Source organism: Leptopilina heterotoma, unplaced genomic scaffold (assembly GCF_015476425.1).
Source record: "Leptopilina heterotoma isolate Lh14 unplaced genomic scaffold, ASM1547642v1 Lhet_245, whole genome shotgun sequence".
Lineage (NCBI taxonomy): Eukaryota > Metazoa > Arthropoda > Insecta > Hymenoptera > Figitidae > Leptopilina > Leptopilina heterotoma.
Window position 1 is genome coordinate 411,196 of NW_025110961.1, and position 25,544 is coordinate 436,739.

The 25,544-nt window shown below is 25.6% G+C and overlaps 1 protein-coding gene and 1 long non-coding RNA gene across 2 annotated transcripts; one reads left to right on the top strand and one right to left on the bottom strand.

Moving 5' to 3' along the window:
* The first annotated feature begins 3,603 nt into the window (after positions 1–3,603).
* LOC122503135 (uncharacterized protein DDB_G0290803-like) lies at positions 3,604–23,408 on the top strand. The gene is made up of 3 exons (XM_043613570.1): positions 3,604–3,658; positions 11,205–11,498; positions 23,053–23,408. Exons 1-3 carry the CDS (start codon positions 3,604–3,606, stop codon positions 23,406–23,408), a joined length of 705 nt encoding a protein of 234 aa, XP_043469505.1.
* Positions 23,409–23,968: 560 nt separating this feature from the next.
* LOC122503131 lies at positions 23,969–25,276 on the bottom strand. The gene is made up of 2 exons (XR_006301711.1): positions 25,054–25,276; positions 23,969–24,338 (listed from the first exon to the last, which is right to left on the bottom strand). It is a non-coding gene; the product is annotated as an uncharacterized LOC122503131 (long non-coding RNA).
* Between the last annotated feature and the right edge of the window lie 268 nt (positions 25,277–25,544).

Here is a 25,544-nt window from a genome sequence, read left to right on the forward strand (position 1 = left end):
CAATTTTTGCCTTTCCCGATAATTTCTTTGAATTTCAGCCCTACTTTGTTTAACTGTTGTTGATGCAATACTCCCTTTATTTATTTTATTTATTATTCTCGGGAAAGAAATTTCTTTCTTCATAGAGTTTTAAAAAAGTTTGATTCTCCATACTTAAGTTGAATATCTTTTTCATTTAAAAGGCAATTCCAGTCATTCACAACTATGCAAGATCTACTATTAGAAAGTTGTTCAGAGGGAAATTCACTTAAACTATTGTTTTTGAACATTAACATTAAATGATTTCTCATATTACAATAATAGTAATTGACAGAATCAGGCATAATATTAAAAAATAACGATGTTGCGAATGCTATTGCATATATTCCACAAGCAAGACTGTTTAATGGTTGTTGATCAACAGTTGTGAAAACTACTGGTGGTTCAAAAGGATATAATCTAATTAAGTAAGCCCTTTGATCGTCATTTAAATATTTTTTATTAAGACTATCAAAAATGTAAAGGCTTTTTCCATCATAATAAGTACAAATCCAATGACCAGACTTATAATATCCACTAAAAAGTATTTGAATGTGCTGCTTATTTTTCTCGATTGGAACTATCAAATCAAGTGTTTGTAAACACAAAGTATTTTGCATATTATAAAAAAAATTTGATTGTCTTCCCAATAGCTTTTGAAATTCATACATATGATCATTATTTAGCATTGCTCCTTCAGTGACAACAATACTTAAATCATCAGTAGTCAAATTAACAGTTTCTCCTTTGTTAGACATTGTTCTTTTATTTTATAAAATTTACTTATATCAAGGAATTAAAAATTTAAAAATAGCAATATTACAGTAGAATTTTAAGATCAAGTTTTATACATTTAATTATAAATATTATAATTTCCTTTTATTCAATGATATTACCAAATTTTGCCTCCTATAGAAAATACAAACAAATTTCCAATTTTGTCTCTTATCCAATATATAACCAATTTACTATTTTTCCTTTAATCCAATTTAACCAATTTCTAGCTTTCTTTTTATCCAATATAATTAATTTCCAATTTTGCTTTTTATCCAATATAACCAATTTTGCCTTTTATCCAATATAACCAATTTACTATTTTTCCTTTAATCCAATTTAACCAATTTCCAGCATTCTTTTTATCCAATATAATTCATTTCCAATTTTGCTTTTTATCCAATATAACCAATTTTGCCTTTTATCCAATATAACCAATTTCTAATTTTTTATTTTATCCAATATTCCTGTTATACAATTCAACCAATTTCCAGCTTTTTATCCAATATAACCAATTTTGCCTTTTATCCAATAAAACCAATTTAACCAATTTCCAGCTTTTTATCCAATATAACCAATTTTGCCTTTTATCCAATATAACCAATATTTATCCAATATAACCAATTTTGCCTTTTATCCAATATAACCAATTTTGTCTTTTATCCAATAAAACCAATATAACCAATTTTGCCTTTTATCCAATAAAACCAATGTAACCAATTTTGCCTTTTATCCAATATAACCAATGTAACCAATTTTGCCTTTTATCCAATATAACCAATTTTGTCTTTTATCCAATAAAACCAATATAACCAATTTTGCCTTTTATCCAATAAAACCAATTTAACCAATTTCCAGCTTTTTATCCAATATAACCAATTTTGCCTTTTATCCAATATAACCAATATTTATCCAATATAACCAATTTTGCCTTTTATCCAATATAACCAATTTTGTCTTTTATCCAATAAAACCAATATAACCAATTTTGCCTTTTATCCAATAAAACCAATGTAACCAATTTTGCCTTTTATCCAATATAACCAATTTAACCAATTTTGCCTTTTATCCAATATAACCAACTTCTAATTTTGCCTTTGGATTCCAATTACATACGATTTCCAAATTATAACAAATTTTTTAATTTATTAATAAACATAAAAAAAAATTTTTTAACTTTATTAATTAACTTCGAAAACTAAACACAACTCAAATACATAATTATTTAAATGATTGAAAAAAATTAGAAAAAAGTATTTCAATGTATTTCTATTATTATTTAATATTCACTTATTTAATTATATTCACTAATACTTACTATTCACTAAATCACTATTTACTAATTCACGAAGTATTCACTGATAATTCACTTATTTAACTTTTTTATTCACTCACCTATAGTGAGTGAATTCCCAAAAAAATTGTTATACTTCAATTTCGTTGAAGACACGTAGAACGTGCTCCAAGGAAAATAATCGACGATATGATTTTTAAATTAAATTTTCGTTCTTATATTTAGGTGGTAGGCCCTAAACGTGAGTGTCCTCTTCGCACTCATAGATATATATATACTATATATATATATATATATATATATATATATATATATATATATAGGCCTGTATTCGACCCTAAGAAGGATTACGAACCCTTAAACAATAGCCTTTGTAATGGGGATTACCTCGGAGAACCCAGGTAATATTTTCTTTCTTCCTTCATCGCAAGGGAAATATAAAGAAAAGACTATTATATGTATATATATATAATATATATAGTAACAGAAACTCCAAAGGTAACGGTCTCGATAACGTCTGGATAACGGCGCCGATAACGCTTTCTCTGGTAACGGCTACCTTTCTTTCTTTCTCTAAAGGCAATGTCAATAAGAATGTCTCTCTTTACCTAATTTGCATATCTGCTGATTTCATATAAGGATATTGTTGACAATAAACAAGGATCGAAAAAAAAAATTTTCGTTTCATTCAGTTATGTTCTTATTAAACAGAACAAAAGTCGTATAAAAAAGAAAGGTGCAATAAAAAAAACTATTACATTATTTTTGTTAATATAGTATTTCATTTAAAAAAATCATTAGCTCAAAAAGCTTTTAATCTTATTATTTGAAAACAATAATAATCTATTCAATTTGAAACTATATGTTAAATTTATTATTATATTCAATGAGAAAAAGTTTTTTTTAGTTTAAAATAAGATTTAATTTAGTTTATAAAATTGGTAAGCTTAAAAAAAAATTGTTTAAATGAATCATGTTTAATTTAAAGAAAACTTTATTCTAAAAAAATTGAATTGATTAAGCATTTGACATTTAATGTTTTTTAATTTTTTCAAAGTAATAACAATTTTGTAAGTTTAGTGTAAATGTAATATGTTTAGTCATTTATCTTTTGATTTATTGGAACCGAAAGTTCATTTAAATTTTGAGTTTCTTTTAAAAACGAAATTGAATGTGATAGTTTTGTTACCGTCTTAAATACAAAATTCATAAATGATTTAAATTTGGATTTCATATGATTAAACAAAACCAAAAGAAAATTGAATTTAAATTTTGTTCCGTTCTAGTGATGGTCCCTTATAATAAATCAATAACTATTTATTAAAAAAAAGGAAATTATCTTAATTAAAAAAAAAATGTTTTCTTTGGTCTAAATCTACAATTGATAAAACAAAATTTACAATAAGTTACAATAACAAGTTATTATTAATCAACTAAATTATTTAATATTCCCGAAATTGAAAGAAATGATTCTTGTCCTGGCATGCATCAGTAATTGAGATAAGCTCTACTATGATATGTCATATGATCCACCATGCTTAATCAGCAAGGTTGATTTCAAGGACACAGCTGGTATGAAGAAATGTTTGGTAATTCTAAGTTTCACCTTAGACAAAAGGTGATGTCGGTTGCGAAAACTCCTTCTTTAAAAAAAAGAGAAATTATTTTTTAAAAAAAGGGAAATACTAAAGCAATATTGTTTCCCGCAAGTTCTCTGTTGATTAGACAAAATTAATTAGAAGAGATATTTTTACCCACATGTCATTTATAAGTATCACAAATACAATAGTAAGGATGACCAACTCTATTCACTGCTATCAAAAAAAAAAAATTATTTTTATATGCAAGAATATTTATTACAGAAAAATCTATCTTTCAGAAAAATGAAAGGTTCTACTTATTATTACTAATTAATTTAAATTTTGATATTTCTGATATTGGAAGTTCTCATAATTACTCAGAATGACTTTGGCATAACTTTTCTGTAAAAAAAAGTTTTATTCTATCACTATATATTCGAGCTTTATTATAACCTCAAAATTTTAAAAGGAACAAAACAAATTCAAGCATTTATCTTCACACACACACACATATATATATCATATTGCAATAGCTATACTGTGAAAGTGTCTTTTAGGTAATTTCAGTTAATTTATTTAAATTACAATATCACAGTAAAAGAAAACTTATTTTTAGTCCTTGATTAATTTCAAGTCATAAATTTTCCTGAATTTAAAGAGAAAATCATGCTGATTATCAGAACATTGATTATCTTCAATTTAAGGAAATCATATAGAATGTGAGAAAACTAAACGATACAACTATTAAATTCAGTGAATAATTTAAAAATAAAGTAATGAGAATTGTAAATTTAGATTGCCTATCCTTATTTTCACGTAAGCCCAGCTTAAATTAAGATTGATTTTTTTCAAAATATGTTTCATTTCAGATAATTCTCAAAATAGGATTTACTTTTACTGTGATCGTATTACTTGAATAATTATAGTTCTATTACTTGTCTTAGATTTGAAGCGTAATCTTCTATTCATAATAATAAATAATTAGGATTTAAATATTAAATTAAAAAAAAAATCGTTACGATATATATATTATAGTTAAATGTATTAAGTCTTCAAGAAGCAAGATATTTAGTTTTAATTAATAATATTAATATTACTTATTTTTAATTAATTTTTAAAGTTAATTTTGTAAATAAAGATACTGCCAGTTGCATCAATAGTTATCTAATTACTTTGTTATTGAAACAATTAAATACTATAATGCATTGTAATATCATTATATTTTTGTTATTTGATAAATAATTCTAAATGGTATAATATATTATCATAATGTAATAAAATAGTTTAAATAATACTATAATATCTTAACAGAATTATACTAATATATACGAATTATACGAATACCTACAGGAGAAATCCAATAAGTTTTTTTAAGATTATAATAACCATAAAAAATATGTATTTGTTTTGTTTTTGCTTGGTTAAGTTTAGTCAATAACCATTCACGATGAATAAGACTATTAGTATTACTTCTTTTAACGTAATTAAAAATTACCATTATAAAAAAAATGTTAAAAAAAAAGTTTAAAAACAAGATTAATTAAAAAAAAATCTTAAATCAATTAGGTAAAATTAACATATTCAGATAGGTAGCATAAAATCTATTGCCATAACCTGAGAAAAAATGTCTTTCTATAAAAATAGCCAGTAGGAATGTGCTAAGTAAGTTAGTAACTAATTTTTGAAACTGATGGATAAGCTTAAATCACAAATATAGATTAAACTAGGTTTATCTTTAAAATATGTTAATTAGTAAATTGTAAACATATTAGTATTCAATTTATGTATATACTTATGTAGTAGTTTCTCCTTTTCACTTTTTCAGTTAAACGTAACAGATCGTTTTTTTATTTTTTGTGCTTTTCTTGTATTAGGTTATGTGTGCATTATTCATATTATCACTAATATATTGTGTATGATTATTTTAGTTTCATCATTTTGTTTTTTTAAGTTACTTCTAAAGATTATGAGTAATATAACTAAGTTAAACCTTTAGATGTTAAAATTCACTTTTGAGGTTATAATATCCAGATTACTCTTTCGTTATATGGTATAAAATAGCTCGAATATTATAGTAAAAAAAAAAGTCTTGAAACATAATCATGAAGAACAATTGTAATGTGACTGACATATATTTGAATACATCATATAAGAGTAATTCAAAAAGGGTTGATTTCTAAAAAAAAAACTTTCATCAGAACAAACTTCAAGCCAAAACAAGTGGTTTAGATCGTTGAATTGAAAATTTGGTATACACGTATAACTGTAACCAAAAGCTATTTTTAAGTTTTCAGCTATTGTTTAACTAGTCTACAAAAGAAGAATTTTTCGCAATCGGCAAAATTTCAAAGTATCGTATGATCATATAATTTTCTTGTGTTATATAGGTATTGAAATCCAGTTACTTTGTCAAAATTAGACAAATCATTCTTTCTTCAGAAGTAAAGAAAAAAATAACCCTAACCAACCTGTCACCAATTATCTAAAATTCCATCAACAATGGCTATAATCAAGGAATAAAAAAGGGACTTCACCTTACAATCCAATCACTTCGGATTTTGGAAAAATCTCACTCTTATGGAATCATCTTTCTTTCGACTCTTTAAAATTCAACAATTAAAAAAAAATTTTACAACTGTACCATCGAAAAACAACGATCTAAGTTAAACAAAAATTGTTTTGTTTTAAAATCAGCCTATTGTTATTTAAAATTTATGGCATTTTAAAATTACAAATTAAGTTTTGTTTAAATCAAATCATTATTTATAATTAAAAAAAAAAGTTATATTAACATAAATTAAACATAAAACAAGACACCTTTTGATTAATAGTACGGATTAAGAATTGGTACACTACAAAAAGAAGTGTCTTAATTTAAAATGTTTTCGTAGTCATTTCTAAAATGTTTTGGTAGTCACTTTTAGTTACTTGAGGTGTCTTAACTTAAGATGTTAAAAGTATCTTCGTACATATTTTCAGCATATTTTTTGGAAAAAAGTTTGGAGGTTAACTATGGGCTTATATGTAAAACATTTCATGCATCTTAGTATTTAGTAACTTAAATTATTTTTCGCATTTTACGATACATAAGTGACTTTATCACTAAACATCTTATTGCGCCAAAAACATCTTGATTTTGGACACTTTAAATAACTTACAGAAGTGTCTTACTTTTTGAGATAGAAAAAATATCTAAGACGTATAAGGCATCTTAAAAATCAGTAAGATGCTTTCGAAAGCATCTTATTTTAAGATATCAAATGGGACACTGGTTCTTGCAGTGTACTAAAACAATGTAAGGAACCTATAATTGTTTGTTTTTTTCATTTAATTCAATAGACAAACGATAAATGCTTTTGATTAAATGTTAGTATACTCATAGTTGTTAGAAAATTAAAAAAAAATTATTAAAATATGTAAGTTATAACGAATCTTCTTAATGTCAACATGATCCGTTAAGATAAACATTACGTCCGAAATCAAAAACTTAGATTTCAAATAACTAATTATTAGATTTTCAAAGTTATTATAGCAAGCAATAAAAGGAACTTTATGTTCATTAACTTTAAATTGTTATCTCTTTAATTAAAAATATGAATCTAATAATTGACTACATTTTAATGTTAAAGTTAAAGGTTATACGTACAATACATTATATCATACAAATGTATGAAAAGAAATAATATTGAAAATTCAAAAGTAAAGAAAATGGAAGTTGCTAAAAAAAATTATTTTTTAAAAGTTGAAATGATTCACATTGATCTTTGAAATGTATAAAGTTTAAGATTAAAGATTTTGATATGCAAGCGTTCATTTAAAGCCATGTTTGAGCTTTCAATGGCAGCTACAGTTTAATCAACAAAATTATAATTTCAAGAATAGTCTAATTTGTCTTTGTCTTATCTATTAAAGGGTATAACTCTTTTTTTTTAATTCTTCGTATATCAATCAAATTCTTCATCAATCGAAGCAAATATCTATGTTCTCCGCATATGTCCATTTAACAAAATCTAATTTATACGATACAATTGAATCAAGAAAATTTCAACTTCTAGGAGAGAGTATTTTGTGTGTCATCTAAACAATTGAAGAGTAAAATTGAAAGAAAAATTTAAAAAAAATAATATTCTGTACTATTAATACATTTAACCGAAATATCATCGTTATATGAAATATGCGAGTGAATCGAGTGCAAAATTGAGAACTTTCAAAATAGCAAAACTTAATCCTACCGACTTGACGTGCAAGACTATAGTTGAGAAGTAAATTAAATAAAAAAAAAATTTTTCTTTGATCTATGACAAACATGTCGAAACTTATGTTTACTAAATTGATATATATAAAATATACGTTTATAAAAACATCAAATATATGTTTTACGTGGTTTCTGTCTTATCTTTTGAGCAAAAAGTTCTCGGGGACGAAAACAGAAAATTTCCATGGTGGATTGTTACGTACAAGGTACTTAACAGGTACTATTTTATTATTATTTTTCTTTTTAATAAAGCTACAAAAGATAGGACAGAATTTATAAAACATAAATTCCTATATATTTTATAATATTGTTTATAAATTGTATGCATAAATTTATAAACATTATTAATACTTAAAATTTTATATAATAAAAGAAACCTCTATTTGAAAATAATTAAAGGTAATGCATTTCACACATATGCATTGAGACGACCTAGGTGTATACGTGCACATCCACTGATTCCGCTGGCTACAAGATCTAACACGACCACACCCTTGAGTTCTTCGCGTTACGGGCACACACACAATCATGCTACACATGCCTCTGCTCATTGCCTTGTCTCTCCTATTGTCTCTCCTTCCTTTTTCCCCTTTGGGCCTACAAACTTAGGGACTAGAATATCATAACAAATGCACATTCATTTGGAGGCTGACTCAACGCTTTATGAAGCGTATATATTTTATTCGTTTTATGCACTATTCCAAATTTACAGAAAATAATTTGATAATAGCTAAACATTTTATTGTAACTTATTGTTAACAATAAAATGCCGGAGGACTGTAAGTTGCATGTATATGTGTATATGTATAATTATGAATGCAAAATACATATACTAGTAACTTATAAAATGTAGGACCAATATAACGTTATTTATACAACTTATATTAAACACTTATAACTATAAATAAATTGTAATTATAAATAAACAATTCTTTCTTTACAATATAATTATAATTTATATATTTAGTTATAAAAATTGTTTCTGATAAGTATCAAATTAACAACGCCGTTTCCGTTCTCACGAAAACTGCATGCAATCAGAAACGTCAGCATAGTGCAAAGTCCAATGGGCCTGAAGAATTTCCCTACTTCTAATTCTAAAAATCCTTAGTTGACAAATTTACCCCACTTTGACATCAGGACAAGGAGTAGAGGCTTGTCGCAAAATTTCTATCGCCGCTGTACAATTTTCCTCTTCAAGCGATCAACACCTGTCCCGGCTACTGCCTGGCAGATCTGTTAATCGCAAGAAAGTAGGAAATGCCGATACTAAGCCCGTCTGCGCGTCGGACCCCCGTATAGAACTCAGCGAAAAAACTAGTATAATACGAAAGGCGGACGAAAAAATAAAATAGAATCTTCTAACCGACGGAGTCCAGTGCGAGCTGTGTTGAGTGAGGTTTCAGTTAATTAAATATTAAACAATTTGAAAATCTTGTTTTTAACCGGCCAGTCCGTACGTGTAGTACCTGCGCCGTCTCAATTCAGTGGTTCCACAAAACTAAAGAAGACTCTCTTCTTTACAAAATTCGCGAGTTCTTGAAAAAGAAAATTAGTCGCATAGACGACTAAATTTTCAACTTTCTCAACTGTGTTTTGCCCGACGGAGGATCCCTGTTCCTCAACCGGCCAGTCCGCGCGCGTAGCGCCTGCGCCGCGTCTAAAAGGAATTATGCTCTGTCGGTAGGATTAAGAAAATATACGTAAGTAATTCTGTATTGTTCCAATGTCTAATCTTTATACAAATTTTATATCCTCCAACACAAACATTAGCAAGTTTTGTTAACTCCTTGCATTCTGTTCTGAAATAATGTTTAAATAAATGTTGCCATTTAAAATACTAAATCTGATTTACTTTCTTTAAAACTCCTGAACTAATTAAAGACAAAAGAATTAAATTTATAAATCAAACGAAGCATCGCAGGTTTCTTTTAAAAGTAGGATAACGTTCCCGCAAATTAAACAAGGTCCTTCAGACCTTGGCAGCTTGGTGCCTCCCCAAATTAGAATGTAGAGCCATCTCAAAAGCTCAATTTTTAAACAATAAATAAATTCTGGTTTTTAACACGAAGCCTAAATAAACAATTTTTAAAAAATTGTTTATGTTAATTTGATGACCAAAATTAAAGAAAATGAATTAAAAACTAATTACTGTAATTTTAAAAACTCGAGTGAATATTTTTATTTAAATACGTTAACTTTTAAAAAATTTGGTCGCCATAATGGATCCACAATTTAGAATTTTAAAAAAAACTCGTTTTAAACAAACGAAAAGCTAGCAAATACTTGATCAAGCTTTTAGCCTTTTACAAATCTAATAAATTTATAGAAATTTCCCTAAATTTGAACAAAATTTTTTGACATTACTTTAGTTTTCTCTAATTAAAAAAAGTTCTTAAACTTCTGTGACCTGTAAATGAAACCAGCGATTTAAGGGGTAATATCACTCAGAGCACATAAAAATATACTGAATATCAATTAATTAAATTAATTGATAATTAATATGGGAGAAGTTTTAAAAAAGAAATTTTTTATTTTTATTAAATTAAGTTTGATATGTGTTTAACGTTAAATAAAATCAAGCTTCATGATAATAAAATGTATTTTTCTTAAAATAATTGATTAAAAAAAATACTATATTTTTAGTTAGCTCTGGGTTATGTTATTCCTTAATGTTGCGCAAAAAATCTAACAACTTTAAAAGTTTATAATTTATTATTTTTACGTAATTTTTTAAAATTATAGAAGACTTTTATTATACAATTGAATTATCATATTTGTAAAATCGAAAGAAACAAAAAACTCATATTATTATGCTAAATTTGTATTATAATTTTATTTAAATTTATAAAATCAAAATTTATTTTATTTATAAACGGTTTTTGTATTTATATTTTATATTTATATTATAAAATGGGTTTGTGTAAAAGAAAAAGTTTTGATCACCGTAAAAAAATGAGAAAAGATATTATGAGAAAAATGAGAGAAAATTGTCAAGAAAATCTTTCTTTGAATGTTTTGACCAGAGATAAAACTCATTCTAAATTATTAAAATTATTAAAGAATAAAAAACATAAAAAATTATTAAGAAATGATGTCACTTATCGAAAAAATAAAACAATTAAAAATATGCATCGTAATAAAATATTGCGATCTAATGTCGTGTATCGTAATACAGAAGCAATTAAAAATAGAGAGCGTAATAATATTTTGCGTATTAACGAGGCATACATTCAGAAAGAGTCAATTGGAAATATTAGACGTAATAAAATTTTACGTTTAGAAGAGGCGTACAGTCGGAAAGAATCGGTTGAAAATATTAAGCGTAAAAAAATTTTACGTCTAAAAGAGGCGTATCGTGGAAAAGAATCGGTTGATAATATTAAGCGTAATAAAATTTTACGTTTAAAAGAGGCGTATCGTGAGAAAGAATCGGTTGAAAATATTAAGCGTAATAAAATTTTACGTCTAAAAGAGGCGTATCGTGGAAAAGAATCGGTTGAAAATATTAAGCGTAATAAAATTTTACGTTTAAAAGAGGCGTATCGTGAGAAAGAATCGGTTATAAATATTAAGCGTAATAAAATTTTACGTTTAAAAGAGGCGTATCGTGGGAAAGAATCGGTTAAAAATATTAAGCGTATTAAAATTTTACGTTTAAAAGAGGCGTATCGTGGGAAAGAATCGGTTGAAAATATTAAGCGTATTAAAATTTTGCGTTTAAAAGAGGCGTAACGTGGAAAAGAATCGGTTGAAAATTTTAAGCGTAATAAAATTTTACATAATAATATAAGTTTTTCAACAACAGAAAAATTATTAAACATTAAACGAAATAAAGTATTAAGATCCAATGAAATATATAAAAATACAGAATTGATTAAAAACAATGATCGAATTAAAAGTTTACGGAATAATGAATTGTATTTAAAACGAGAAAATGCTTTAAATATAAAACGTAATAAAACTATGAGAGAAACCACATTTTATAAAAATAGAGAACTAAATAACATTAATAAAAGAAATAAAATTTTAAGGAGTAACCAAAATTATAAGACTAACGATTGTACAAAAAATACTATACGAATTAAAAAATTGAGATCTGATAATAATTATTCAGAAAGAGAAAAAATAAAAAATTAATTAAGAATAAAAAATTTAAGGAAAGATAGTTTTTTTCTAATTCAGAAAAAATAAAGAATTCCAATTATAAATAATTGAACAATGTATATTAGTAAATCAGTGAAAGAAAGGAAAAAGAAAAGGAAAAGGAAAAAAGATCAACGGTTAGATGAACTTCTTTATTTTCGAGAACGTTATATGACGAATATTAGAAACAATTTAAATTTAAATAGTAAAAATTATAATGAAAATAAATTGATCTATGACTTTATAATGGAAAGAAAGAATGGTCCAAATGATTAATGTGTTTTTTGTGATAATTTATTTTTCTCAAGATCATTAGTTTCATGGAAGAAGGAAAGTATTGAAAATCTTTTACTAGATAAATGCTCTAAAAATGACTTAGAAATTTTTTTTCATTAATTATAAATAACGATTCGAATTTAATTTGCAAAACTTGTAAAAATTATGTAACAAAATTCCAAGTTCCTAAAATGGCAGCTAATTGGAATCTTAAATATCATGACGTTCCAGAAATTGTAAGAAGTTTATCGCCGGTTGAAGAACGTTTAGTTTCACCAATTATACCATTCGGGCAAATAAAGGCATTATTACCATTTTCAATGAATTCTTAATTATCTTTAAAGGGTAGCGTTGTAAACATTAAAGTTGAAATTAATGAAATGATTAAAGTTTTGCCAAGAAACTTTAATGAATTATCAACTGTGCAAATAAAACTTAAGAGACATGAAGATTATAAATCTCATTATATGTTTGAGACAATAAAACCATCAAAAATATGCGAAGCTTTAGAACATTTAATTGGTTGTCCTTTATATTTAGAAAATGAAATAAAAATTGATGATAATTTTTTTAAATCATATGATAAATCATTTAAAAAAGAAATTAACTTCATTGTTTCTCCGCGAGATGAGAAATACGTTAACAAAAATAATAAATATAATAACAAAAATTGCAATGATAATGAGCAAAAAACGAATGAGTGTAATGAAACTAAAAATGAAATTGATAATGATTATACTTTGAATGATAAAACTGAAAATGAATTTAATAGTGAAAATAATTTTAATGATAATGATGAAGTTCTAATTATTGATAGAAATAAATTTATTAGTAATGATGTAATCAATATTGCTCCTGGTCAAGGGAAATCCCCTCTTCCATGGCATGTTATGAAACATATTCAAGAACTTTCATTTCCATCAATATATGGTGGTTTCCCTATGGATCCAGAAGAGAAATTAACTTATTCTGAACGCATAAAATCAGAATGTCGACGTACTGATCGTCGAGCGTGTAATCCTACAAACATATTATTCATGGCTGATAGAAAGATTGAATTGTCTGTAAATTCTAATCTTAATATTTGCCTAAGAAAACATAAATTAAAAAATGTTATAAATGCAAAACAAGCTAAAGACCAAGATTTTCTTAGCGATATAATTAAACACGATAAATTTAATAAATCTATTAGTGTTACTGATGCGCTTCATTTAGATTTAGATAATAAATCTAAATTAATTAGAGATGATCCCATAACATGCGTGCGGTATGTAGAAAACAAATTTAATGAAATACGAAAAATTTTAGAAAGTAAATATGGCCCATTTCGAGAAAATTTTGTAAATGATTATTTTGAAAGAAAAGAATTTCAATCTAGTGGATCTGTTCATACCCATAATCTTGTTTATTGTAATAATGCACCTATCTTTGAAAATAATAATAATGCTTCTCGCCTTGAATGTACGGAGTTCATTGATAAGTTCATAACATGTGAATATGATTCAAAGAATCCATTGGTATCATTTTAAAGACATTCTCATACACAAACTTGTTACAAAGGGTTTAAAAATTTGAAAAAATGTAGATTTGATTATCCCAAATTCGTAATGAAGGAAACTTGAATTCTTGATCCTTTAAATGAAAATGAAAAATAAAAAGATTAAAAAAAAAGAAATTGTAATTTAAAAAAGATTAGAGATTTATTGGAACTATATTTTGATAAAATAACTTATATATCATTTGAAGAAATATTAGTTATTTTAGAAATTTCAGAAACAGAATATATTGATGCTATTAAATCTTCCTTAAAAAGAACTAAAATTTTTCTAAAGCGACGAAGTGAAGAAGTTTCAATTAATGCATACAATTTAGAGCTTTTGAATTTAATGGAATCTAACATGGACATTCAATTTGTACTAGATCCATTTTCGTGTGCGTCATATATGATAAATTATGTGACAAAAATTGATGCAGGACTTTCAAAATTATTACGTGAAGCAGCAACGGATATTAAAAATGCTAATCTTGATTTAAAACAACAATTGAGAAAATTCGCAAATATATTTATTAACGGCCATGTGTTATCAAGTCAAGAAGCTTCGTATCATGTTTTGTCACTTCCATTATCAAAATTTAGTAGGTTTGAAACTTATATAAACACTGTACCTATTGACCAACGAGTGAGAATGTTAAAAAGAAAAAAGGATTTAGAGAATTTAGAAGATGATTCTACAGATGTATACTATTCAAATGTATTCGAGAATTATTCTAAAAGATGTGAAGCATTAAAAAATGTATGTTTGGCTGAATATGCAACATCTTTGATAAATCCCAAAAATTTTGATAATGAATTAAGTGATAATGATTTTTCCGAAGCAGATAATGTTAAGAAAATAAAAAAAGTAAAATTTTAAGGTACAGAAGATATAAATTAAGTCAAGATAAAAATAATTACTTTCGCGAACAGATTCTTTTATTTCTACCTTGGAAAAATGAAAAATTGAAAGTAGAAGATGTTAATGTAGAACAGGTTTATGATCAAAATCTTACATTAATTCAAACCAATCATCAAAAATTTCAAATTATCGGTGATGATGAAATTGAAAAAGCTTTAGCAGATGCAGAAGCAAACAAATGTTTTGATTCTAATAATGATGAGAATGACACTGAATCAGAAAATAATTTTAGCGTTGACATTTTTAATCAATTTAATCATGGAAAAGCTTTTGAGAATCCTTTTAAACAAGTTGTTCATTTCATGACCATTTAGCTTCCTCAACATATACAATATAAATTCGTGACGTAATTCACTTGCAAAATTTTAGCAAACTCCATCTAAACATATGTATAAAATTAAATTTATCGCATAGAATCGGGATAGAATCCAATCAAACATATAAAATATTTACTAAAGTTAATAATATATTCATTACTTCATTTTAGGTACAAATCGACATGAAAACCAAATTATGATTTTTCAAAAGCATAACAATCAAAGCATACATTCTTCTTAAGGAAATTTCTTTTTGATGCAGCAAGATATATTCATAAATTAAATGGAATTATATTGCGGTTTGCAAACTTTTGCAATTCGAAATGATTCGAATTTTCTGTTGTCGAGTCGATTAATGTTCAGTTCGACTCGATTAAATGCACACCTCTATTTCATATGCAAATTGCTTCTTTTTTATGATAGAATAATCATTTAAAAATATTAATATTAAATAAATTATGAAAAAAATACAAAATTTGAATTTTTTGTGAAAAAGAAAAATTTCTATTAATTTTATAAATTTTGATAAAAAATATACTTTGTATACATCAATCGATTCGTTTTCTTGTCAGGAATGTAATTTTGAGAATAACTAATTAAAATATTAACAAATAAAAAAATTATTTACAAAAATACAAAAAAATTTTTTTTTGAATTTTAAAAAAATTGTATAAAATTTTTTTTTAGATATTTTTGAAAATCCTTGTGTCAGATTTTAGGTATTAATGACTGCAATAAACCTGCAAAATTTCAAGACAATCCATCAAAATTTGTTTGAGATAATTTGTACACAATTTTTGTGACATACACACACACACACACACATACATCTGGACATTTGCTCAGAATTGAAGATACATATGTTATAGATGTAAATGAGTCCATATAACCTTCTTTTGAAAAATTGAAAATCGTCACGAATGCAAAGCTTCCTTATGAGGAAGCAAAATGAAAGTAATTTCAGTAAAAATAATAATAGAATAGCTATCCCATTAGTTAAAGATGCAGAAAACATAAATGAAATTATTAACCAATTGAATTTTAAGCAAATAATGATTACTACACACATATTACATTCTTTTAAAAATAATAAACTTCCCTTGCAAATTTTCATAAGTGGTTCAGCTGGAGTTGGTAAATCAAAATCTATTAATGCTATTTATCAAGTAATATCAAATTATATTAATAAACATAAAACAATTTTAAGTCCTGATAGTGCTAATGTTTTATTATGTGCCCCTTCTGGTAAGGCTGCATTTTTAATAAATGGTGTCACACTTCTTACAGCTTTCGCATTACCAATAACACAATTCGGTGGAAAAATTCAAGAATTGTCATCTAATGTTGCAAATAGTTTTCGCGAGAAAATGAACGATGTACAACTTTTAATAATTGATGAGGTTTCTATGGTTGGTAGTACAACTTTAAATAGAGTTGATATTAGATTACGACAAATCAAATGAGTTAATGATAGTTTTGGGGGTGTTTCAGTAATTTTGGTCGGAGACCTCCATCAATTACCATCTGTTATGGACAAACCAATTTACTTAACATCAAACACTTCTGATTTAAGCATATTGGCATGTAATCCTCTTTGGGATGAGTTTGAATTTTTCGAGTTAACAGAAATAATGAGACAAAAGGATAAACAAGTTTTTATTGAAAGCTTAAATAACACAGGCCGACAAGATTTACTTTCCAAGAATCAGATAATACTTTTCCGAAGGATTTCGACGTGCTGAATCCGAATCTGCCCTCAAAATAGACCCATCACGTCAGGTTTTCGAGATATTTTAACCTAAAAGTGCAAAAAACCTGTTTTTAGTCATATTTGATGTCATGTAACATGAAGAGATAATTTTTTATTTAAAAAGTCAATATTGCATCTAAAAGTGCTACTCTTCCCCTTTAATATCCATTTTGAAAATTTAAAAAATCTTCATTTGTCTCTGAGTAATCGTTCGTTGAATTTTTTGAGTTTGTCAAATTCTTCGAAAACTGAGTAGAAACAGCCAAAACTTCGATAATAAAGCAGATTTTAACTAAAAACATCTAAATTTTAAATAGTTCTGAGGATTTTTTATATAACTGAATACGAATTCGATATCAGATTGACAGAATTGAAAATGGCGTATACAATATGGCAGATGATTTACTTAAAATTGATTGTATTTGCCTAAAATATGCCATTTTCAATTCTGTCAATCTGATATCGAATTCGTATTCAGTTATATCAAAAATCCTCAGAACTATTTAAAATTTAGATGTTTTTAGTTAAAATCTGCTTTATTATCGAAGTTTTGGCTGTTTCTACTCAGTTTTCGAAGAATTTGACAAACTCAAAAAATTCAACGAACGATTACTCAGAGACAAATGAAGATTTTTTAAATTTTCAAAATGGATATTAAAGGGGAAGAGTAGCACTTTTAGATGCAATATTGACTTTTTAAATAAAAAATTATCTCTTCATGTTACATGACATCAAATATAACTAAAAACAGGTTTTTTGCACTTTTAGGTTAAAATATCTCGAAAACCTGACGTGACGGGTCTATTTTGAGGGCAGATTCGGATTCAGCACGTCGAAATCCTTCGGAAAAGTATTGTCTGATTCTTGGAAAGTAAATTGAATCAAATTTTGTTGGCCTGTGTAATTTAGCAAATGAGACAATTTGTTTAAAAGACATATGTCTTTACTTTCAACTCAAATCGTAAAAGAATCTGACATTCCAAAACAAGCTATTAGATTATTCACAGAAAATAAACTTGTAGATATATATAATGAAAAGAAAATTAAAGATAATGATAATTTATGTTATCATTATTATGCAAAAGATCACATTCTTGGTAAAATTGATATAAAGAAAATTAAATATTTACGTCCGAGTTTATTTTATTAAATTAATAGGTAAAATAACTTTTTACACGAATACATTCGGACAAGTGGTTTTTAATGTATAAAATGCTCCAACGTTTCGAAATCAATATAAGATTTCCTCATCAGGGAGTCTAAAAAATAATACAAAAAACAAAAATATAAAATGAAAATACGAAGACATTAAATAATAATTTATAAACATTAAAACAATAAAAATAAAAAAACAAAAAAGAAATACACGAAGACTTAAAATGATAATTTAACAGAACATAAATAAATAAAACAAAATTGATAAATAGAACAAAAATTAACAAAAAATAAAACAATAATTAAAATGAACATAAAAGTCACTATAAAGAAAACAATAAAAATATCTTACCAATAAAATGTTTTACATAACATATCAAAAGAATTAAAGGATTTTTAATCCGATAATTGGAATGCAACATTTGGAGTTATTAACTGAAATTTATAGAAAATATTAATTAATAAAAATGTTAATGTTAATGGGAATTCAAGTTAAAAAGATTTAATGTTTATAAAGTGTTTATAAGTTTTAATGTTTATAAATTATTATTTAATGTCTTCGTATTTTCATTTTATATTTTTGTTTTTTGTATTATTTTGTAGACTCCCTGATGAGGAAATCGTATTGATTTCGAAACGTTGGAGCATTTTATACATTAAAAACCACTTGTCCGAATGTATTCGTGTAAAAAGTTATTTTACCTATTAATTTAAATATTTACAAAAAATTATAAAAAATAAGACTAGAATTCAATGTGCAGGATTTTCTTATAATTTAAATTTGAAGTTTGAAATAAAGTATATGATAATTACTAATATCGAAGTTTCCGATGGACTAGTAAATGGAGCATGTGGAACATTGAAAAATATATCATTTCCTGAAAATGGCACACCATTAATATTATGGCTAGACTTTTATAAAGAGACTAAAGGATGTAATAGTCGTCGCACATATAAAGAATTTATGATAAAAAACAATAAAGATCAAAATCTGGTTCCTATAATTAAATCTAAAGTTCCAATTAATATAAATGAAAGAATGGGTTATAAAATAATAAGAGAGCAATTTCCTTTAGTTCCTGCTGAAGCAATAACCGTGCATAAAAGTCAAGGTCAAACATACAATAAAGTTTGTATAGACTTTAGAAATAGTTATCGACTAACAAGACCTATGGTTTATGTTGCTCTTAGTAGAGTCTGTCATTAAAATGATTTATATATTTTAGGTGATTTAAATTTTTTAAACAATTTAAAGAAAGATGTAACACTAAATTCTGAAATGGATAAACTCAGAACTAACAAAAAATTAAAACTGTCTTATATAAATAACATTGATGGTGATATCAAAATTATTTATCAAAATGCATGTTCGTTAAAAAAGAATATTAAGCATATACAATGTGATGCATGGTTTAAACAAGCAGATGTATTAATTTTTTCTGAGACCCGCTTGAAAGAATTAGATGAATTATCAATGGATAATTATGTAACAGCTTTCAGATCTGATTATGAATCATCAAAATTACCGCGAGGAGTTATTTGTTTTGTTAAAGAAAATATAAAATACAAAATAGTCAAGCATGTTCGTAAAACCGCTATTATATCCGATTATGAACATCATGTTGATTTATTTAATATAAAATTTTTTAATTTAAATATAATAAGTGGTTATAAATCTCCTAGTACCTCCAGAAAAATGTTTTTGGATAATTTTTGTGAAATTAGTAATTGTAATAGTGATACTAAGAATAATATTATTATTGGTTATTATTAATGGCGGATCCAATATGGCGGCCATTATAATTTTAAAATTAATCAATTTCTAGGAAACTTGGTATTAAGGGGTTTTAGGGGTCTCTGATTACAAATCTAAAGTTAGATTTCAAAAATTAAAGGTGTCGGATTCAATATGGCGGGCATAATGTTTAAAAAATTAATAATTTTTTATGAAACTTAATTATGGAATATCTTATCCCATTAGCCAACAAAATTTTTGTGAAAGTTCTATTTAAATTTTAGTTAATTAGAAATAACTATTTTGATAACAAAAAGTCGATCTCTGATTCAAATAGTAATATTTCTAATAAATTGATTAGTTAAAGTGAACTAATAAAGCATACCTTTAATGTACCCTTTTTCCTGAGTGTAACTATCTAAGTGTAACAGAACATGTAATTTTCTAATTTTTACTATGTAGAAAGTGTAACAAAGGAGGATGGAGTCAAAATATATATAAAATCGTATCATCTAATTGGCGAATGAACCTTATCTAGCTAATAAATACTAACCTTCTAAATTCTGATTAGCAGCGAGGTCCTGTTTAAATTTTTAACTTCAGATATGTAACTAAGGACCCCAAAAACACCTTATTACGAAGTTTCATAAAAATTAATTAATTTTAAAATTTATTTTGGTTTGTTTTAAACTGACTTTAAAAAAATCGTTTTATTTTGAATTTGACTTTTATTGCAAGTAGCAAACCAACTTCAAGTCAGCTATAATACTTGTCATTAACCTTCAAAATAAACACTTTTTTAAATCAATTTTTTTTGAAAACTAGTGCAGAACCCATCGCGAAATTTTAGTAGCAGGAAGATATTGTTTCAATCAACATGCTCCAAAAATTTGGCATAAATCGGGTTTTCTCCAACGAAGTTACAAACATTCAAAATCCCGATAAAATGAAGAATGGTTCATTTTTAAGGTTTTTTTTATATTTCTCAGTTGATAATCAAAAAAGTATTTAAATAATAATAAAGTGTATTTAAAATACTTATTATTTAAATAATTCTGATTTACGAAAATTAAATTACTTTGTCAAAAAAAATTGTTAAATATGATCGATTTTTGACATTTCATACAGAAACTTAAATAACATATTTTACAGTTTATTATAAATTATTTGATACTTTTATCAAGTTCAAATCACAAATTAAGTCTTTAAAAATAAATAGCAATCGCTTTTTTTATATTTCTTAAAGAGATTACTCCTTTTTTAAATATTTTGTAATGCCTGTCAATGTAACCTTTTTTCATGTACTCTCAATTTATAATATCTTTTTTTATATGAAATGAAATTATTTTTTACAAATCATTGTGCATTTCGTAATCCCAAAACATGTAAGAATATTTTCCCGAAGTATTGAAATTTTTTATAAAGGTCAAAAATACATTAGGCGAAATAAAATGGTTTGACCCTAAGGTAATGTCGACACTTATGGATAATATCCTGTTTTTAATTTCAATTATGCTCTTATCGATACTTTATACTTTTATTTTTTATAAATACGTGTAATTTCGTTTTATTTGTTTTCTCCTAATTAAGTTTGTACTCTGCGATTGATCTAAATCTGAGACAACATTCTAAAAATAATATTTGAATGCTCAAATTTCGGGATCACCGTATTTAAACATTTATCTTATTTTCTGAATAAATTCCAGAATTTAAAGAGACTGAGAGTAGAGTGTCTTAGATCTCAAATACAAGGCTTGAATTTCAATATCTTGTATTCGTTATTCTTATATATTAAAATGGTAACTGAACTTCACTTTGAGATTTTAATTAAATCACTCAGAAAAACACTATAATTTAGAACTAAATAAATTTTACTTTCTTTTTTCTTTTATTTTAACTCACTCTTTTAAATATTCACCTTTTTATATTTTATTTCTTTACTTGTTTTTTGTATAATTTAATATATATTCTTTTTATTTGATTCCTTTTTTTTTAATTAAATATTCTTGTTAAATAACAATATCAGATTTTTATAAATCTATCCTTTTTTAATAAAACACTGACTTCAATATTTGAATTTCAACCCTTGTTTTTGGGGATAAGAAAAATAATCTACTTCCGCCTTTTTCGGGAAAAGGAAAAATAAAGATATAGTAAACGTCCGCTCTGCGGGAAGTACTCAATAAAACTCCTCGAATAAGTCCAAAAGGAAATCGTCCACACCCTGGAAATTGACTCATTTTTTATTGGTGAGAGAAACTTATGCACACGGCCCGCCAATACTTTATTGTTACCAAGGAAGCTTTTTGCAAGCTTGCAAATTCCTTGGTAAATGGCGTGATAGAGTTCGTTGTTCTCTATTGGATTTTGTGCGTGTGTATGTGTTCTCCTTTGTTAGTAATTTTTTATAAGTACTTTAAAGAGTCTTTGTGTAGGGGACTACTTTTGCAAAACTGACGAATTCCCGAGACGGTCGCTACATTTTCTTAAATGATTTCTTTTCATATTCTTTTTATCGAGGCGATAATTTAGTAATTTTTTAAATACTAGAAAAATTTAAAATAACTATTTCTTTTTATGGATTTTCTCTATGCTTTTTTAATAACAAATTGATGAGTAATATGTATATATATTAATCCTTAGCATTTATTTATGCTTGTTTAGTGTAAGGTGTACTTAATTTTAATTAACATGTTTACCCATTTTTAGATTCTATATAATCTTAATAAAATTTTTAAAAAATATAAAAAAATTTTAAATAGTTACGTTTCGCACGTATCAATTAATATTATTATTATTAACTGACTTTCAAATTTGAAACTAAAAATATTTTTTATTGAGAAAAATGCATATTAATTTTATTGCATTCTTTTCTTGATATATAATTGCAGCCATTTGAGCAAGGTGCCATCAATAAGAAAATAGTGGATTGGGTTGTCAAAAAATATCTGCCCTATAGTTTCTTCGAAGATGAATGTATCAAAAATTTATTTCGCTATTTAAATCCACACTCTCAATTACCTTTACGAAATGAGTAACGCTCGCAGGTTTCAAGTAGATTTTTGAATATGCAAAACGCAATTAGGAAAATTTTAAATGAAAATAAATCGAAAATCTCCTTCACTCTGGATGGATGGACTTTAGTCTCCAATCGAAGTTATTTTAGCATTACATCTCACTTCATAAATGCAATAACGAATAGTTTAACGATATGTAATGACCGTACGAGTGTGTTGTCGACAGCTTATTTTTCTTTTAAATTGACAGTTTTTATTTATTAACATTTTATCTGGTAGATGTGTCGCCAGTTTTTACACCAAGCAGTCCTAGAAGAAGCGAAACCGATTCAGTTTGTCCTGACGAGAAGAAAAACACTACTCCAACCGGTCCACATCAAGTCAATTTGATTACTGCGAAAAATAACAATGACAGTGATAAAGACGGTAGTGACACCTTTCTTGACAATGACAGTTCTGGAAAATTGCTTGATAAAGAGAAAATTATTAACGACAGTTTCGAAAAAGATATAACTTCGAAAAGTAAAAACGAAAAGTTAACAGTACAAGATAATAATAAAACGGACAGTAAAAATAGTAATAACGACAGTAACGATAACACAAAACCAAACAAGTGCGAGTTGCACTCGCACTGAATTGGCGGGTTCCGTACACAAATACAAGGATAATACTAGTGATATTTTAACAACAATTGGTAGACGTTTTCAACTTTTGTACTATTTTGGTAAGTTGAATTTTCGACACTAGGTTAAACATAAATAAAAAAGAAAAATTGAAGTATTATATATTTTATATTGTAAGCATTAAGCAAAGGAACCAATATTTAGAAAATTTGTTCCAAAATTGGTTCCTTTGCTTAATGCTTACAATATAAAATATATAATACTTCAATTTTTCTTTTTTATTTATGTTTAACCTAGTGTCGAAAATTCAACTTACCAAAATAGTACAAAAGTTGAAAACGTCTACCAATTGTTGTTAAAATATCACTAGTATTATCCTTGTATTTGTGTACGGAACCCGCCAATTCAGTGCGAGTGCAACTCGCACTTGTCTGGTTTTTTATTTTTAACCTATTGTCGAAAATTCAATTTTCCAAAATAATGCAAAAGTTGAAAAATTCTACCATTTTCTGTTATACAATAAATTTATTTAAGAAATTATAGGGAGAAAACAGTCATTTAAAATCAACAAATATTTTAAATATTAAATTTTATTTATTTATTTTTATTTTCAATAAATACATTTCCTAATAACTCGGAGAATATGGTGATTGAGGTGGGTAAAATGTTTGTGTCGCGTATGGTGGATGGGAAAATGTTTGTGGTGTGTATGGTGGTTGATAATATGGTTGTGATGTGTAAGGTGGCTGATAATACGTTTGTGGTATGTATGCATTAGGAAAAGGCATTTGTTGTTGCGGGTAGAATTGTGTTGGATAGCCTGTCTGTGGATATAATCCTTGTGGTGGATATCTTTGTCGATATGATCGAGCATATGGTGTAGCAGTTCGATTATTCCACCGTTGCTTTCCATTATTATTAAATTTTAGTTGCTGCAATTCTCTGAAAATTACAAATAAAATTTAAATTAATTAATTTAAATTTAATAAAAAATATTAATTAATTTTATAAAAATTCATCTATTTCTTTAAATATAATCATTATTCTCAACAATTAATTGATAATAATATATTTTTAAAAAATTAAATAAATAAAAAATTTTTTTAGCAAAAATTAAATAATTGAATTTATAAATAATAATAAATAACAAAAAATAATAATTAAACACATAATAAAAATTTAAAAATGTAAATGAATTTATAAATAAACAATAACAATAAATAATAACAATTAAAAAATTACAAGATAAAGTTTACTATTTTTTAATAAACAAAACTGGAATTATTTCAAATTTAAATTATTTTAATAATATTGAAATAAAATTTAATTTTTATTGAATTTACGATAAAGCATAAATAAATAAATTATAAAGAATAAATAAATAAGTGAATTTATAAATAATAATAAATAACAAAAAATAATAATTAAACACACAATAAAAATTTAAAAATGTAAATGAATTTATAAACAATAAATAATAACAATAAAAAATTACAAGATAAAGTTTACTATTTTTTAAGAAACAAAACTGGAATTATTTCAAATTTAAATTATTTTAATAATATTGAAATAAAATTTAATTTTTTTGAATTTACGAAAAAGCATAAATAAATAAATTATGAAGAATAAAAAATTAATTTAGATAACATATTCATACCTAGCGTTTGCTTTTTGCTTATTCTTTCTTCTTAAATTTCTGGCAGCAGTTGTTTCCCTTCTGTTTCTTGCATTTTCGTATTTAATTTTTTCATTTTAACCTCCATCTTGATTTCCTTCGTATCAACTTCCTGAATTTCCTCCTCATTAATTTCATCCTCTTCTTCCTGCATATTTTGTTTCTTATTTTTATTCTGTTTCCTTTCTTCACCTTTTACATTTTCTTCTTTCTTTCCATTTTTTTCTTCTCTCTCAATTTTGTTTTCATTTTCAGACGATGAAAATATTTTTTTGATAAAATCAAATACTGAAAATATTAATTTAATTAAGAAATGAATTAATAAATAAATAATTTTATATAAACCAATTAATAATTACGTACCCATTTTGACAAAATTTATTATAAACAAATACGTTTGAAGTATAGACTGGTATAGACTGATTGTGTTTTTTTATATTCAATAAAATAACCCCTATTATTTTTAATTAACA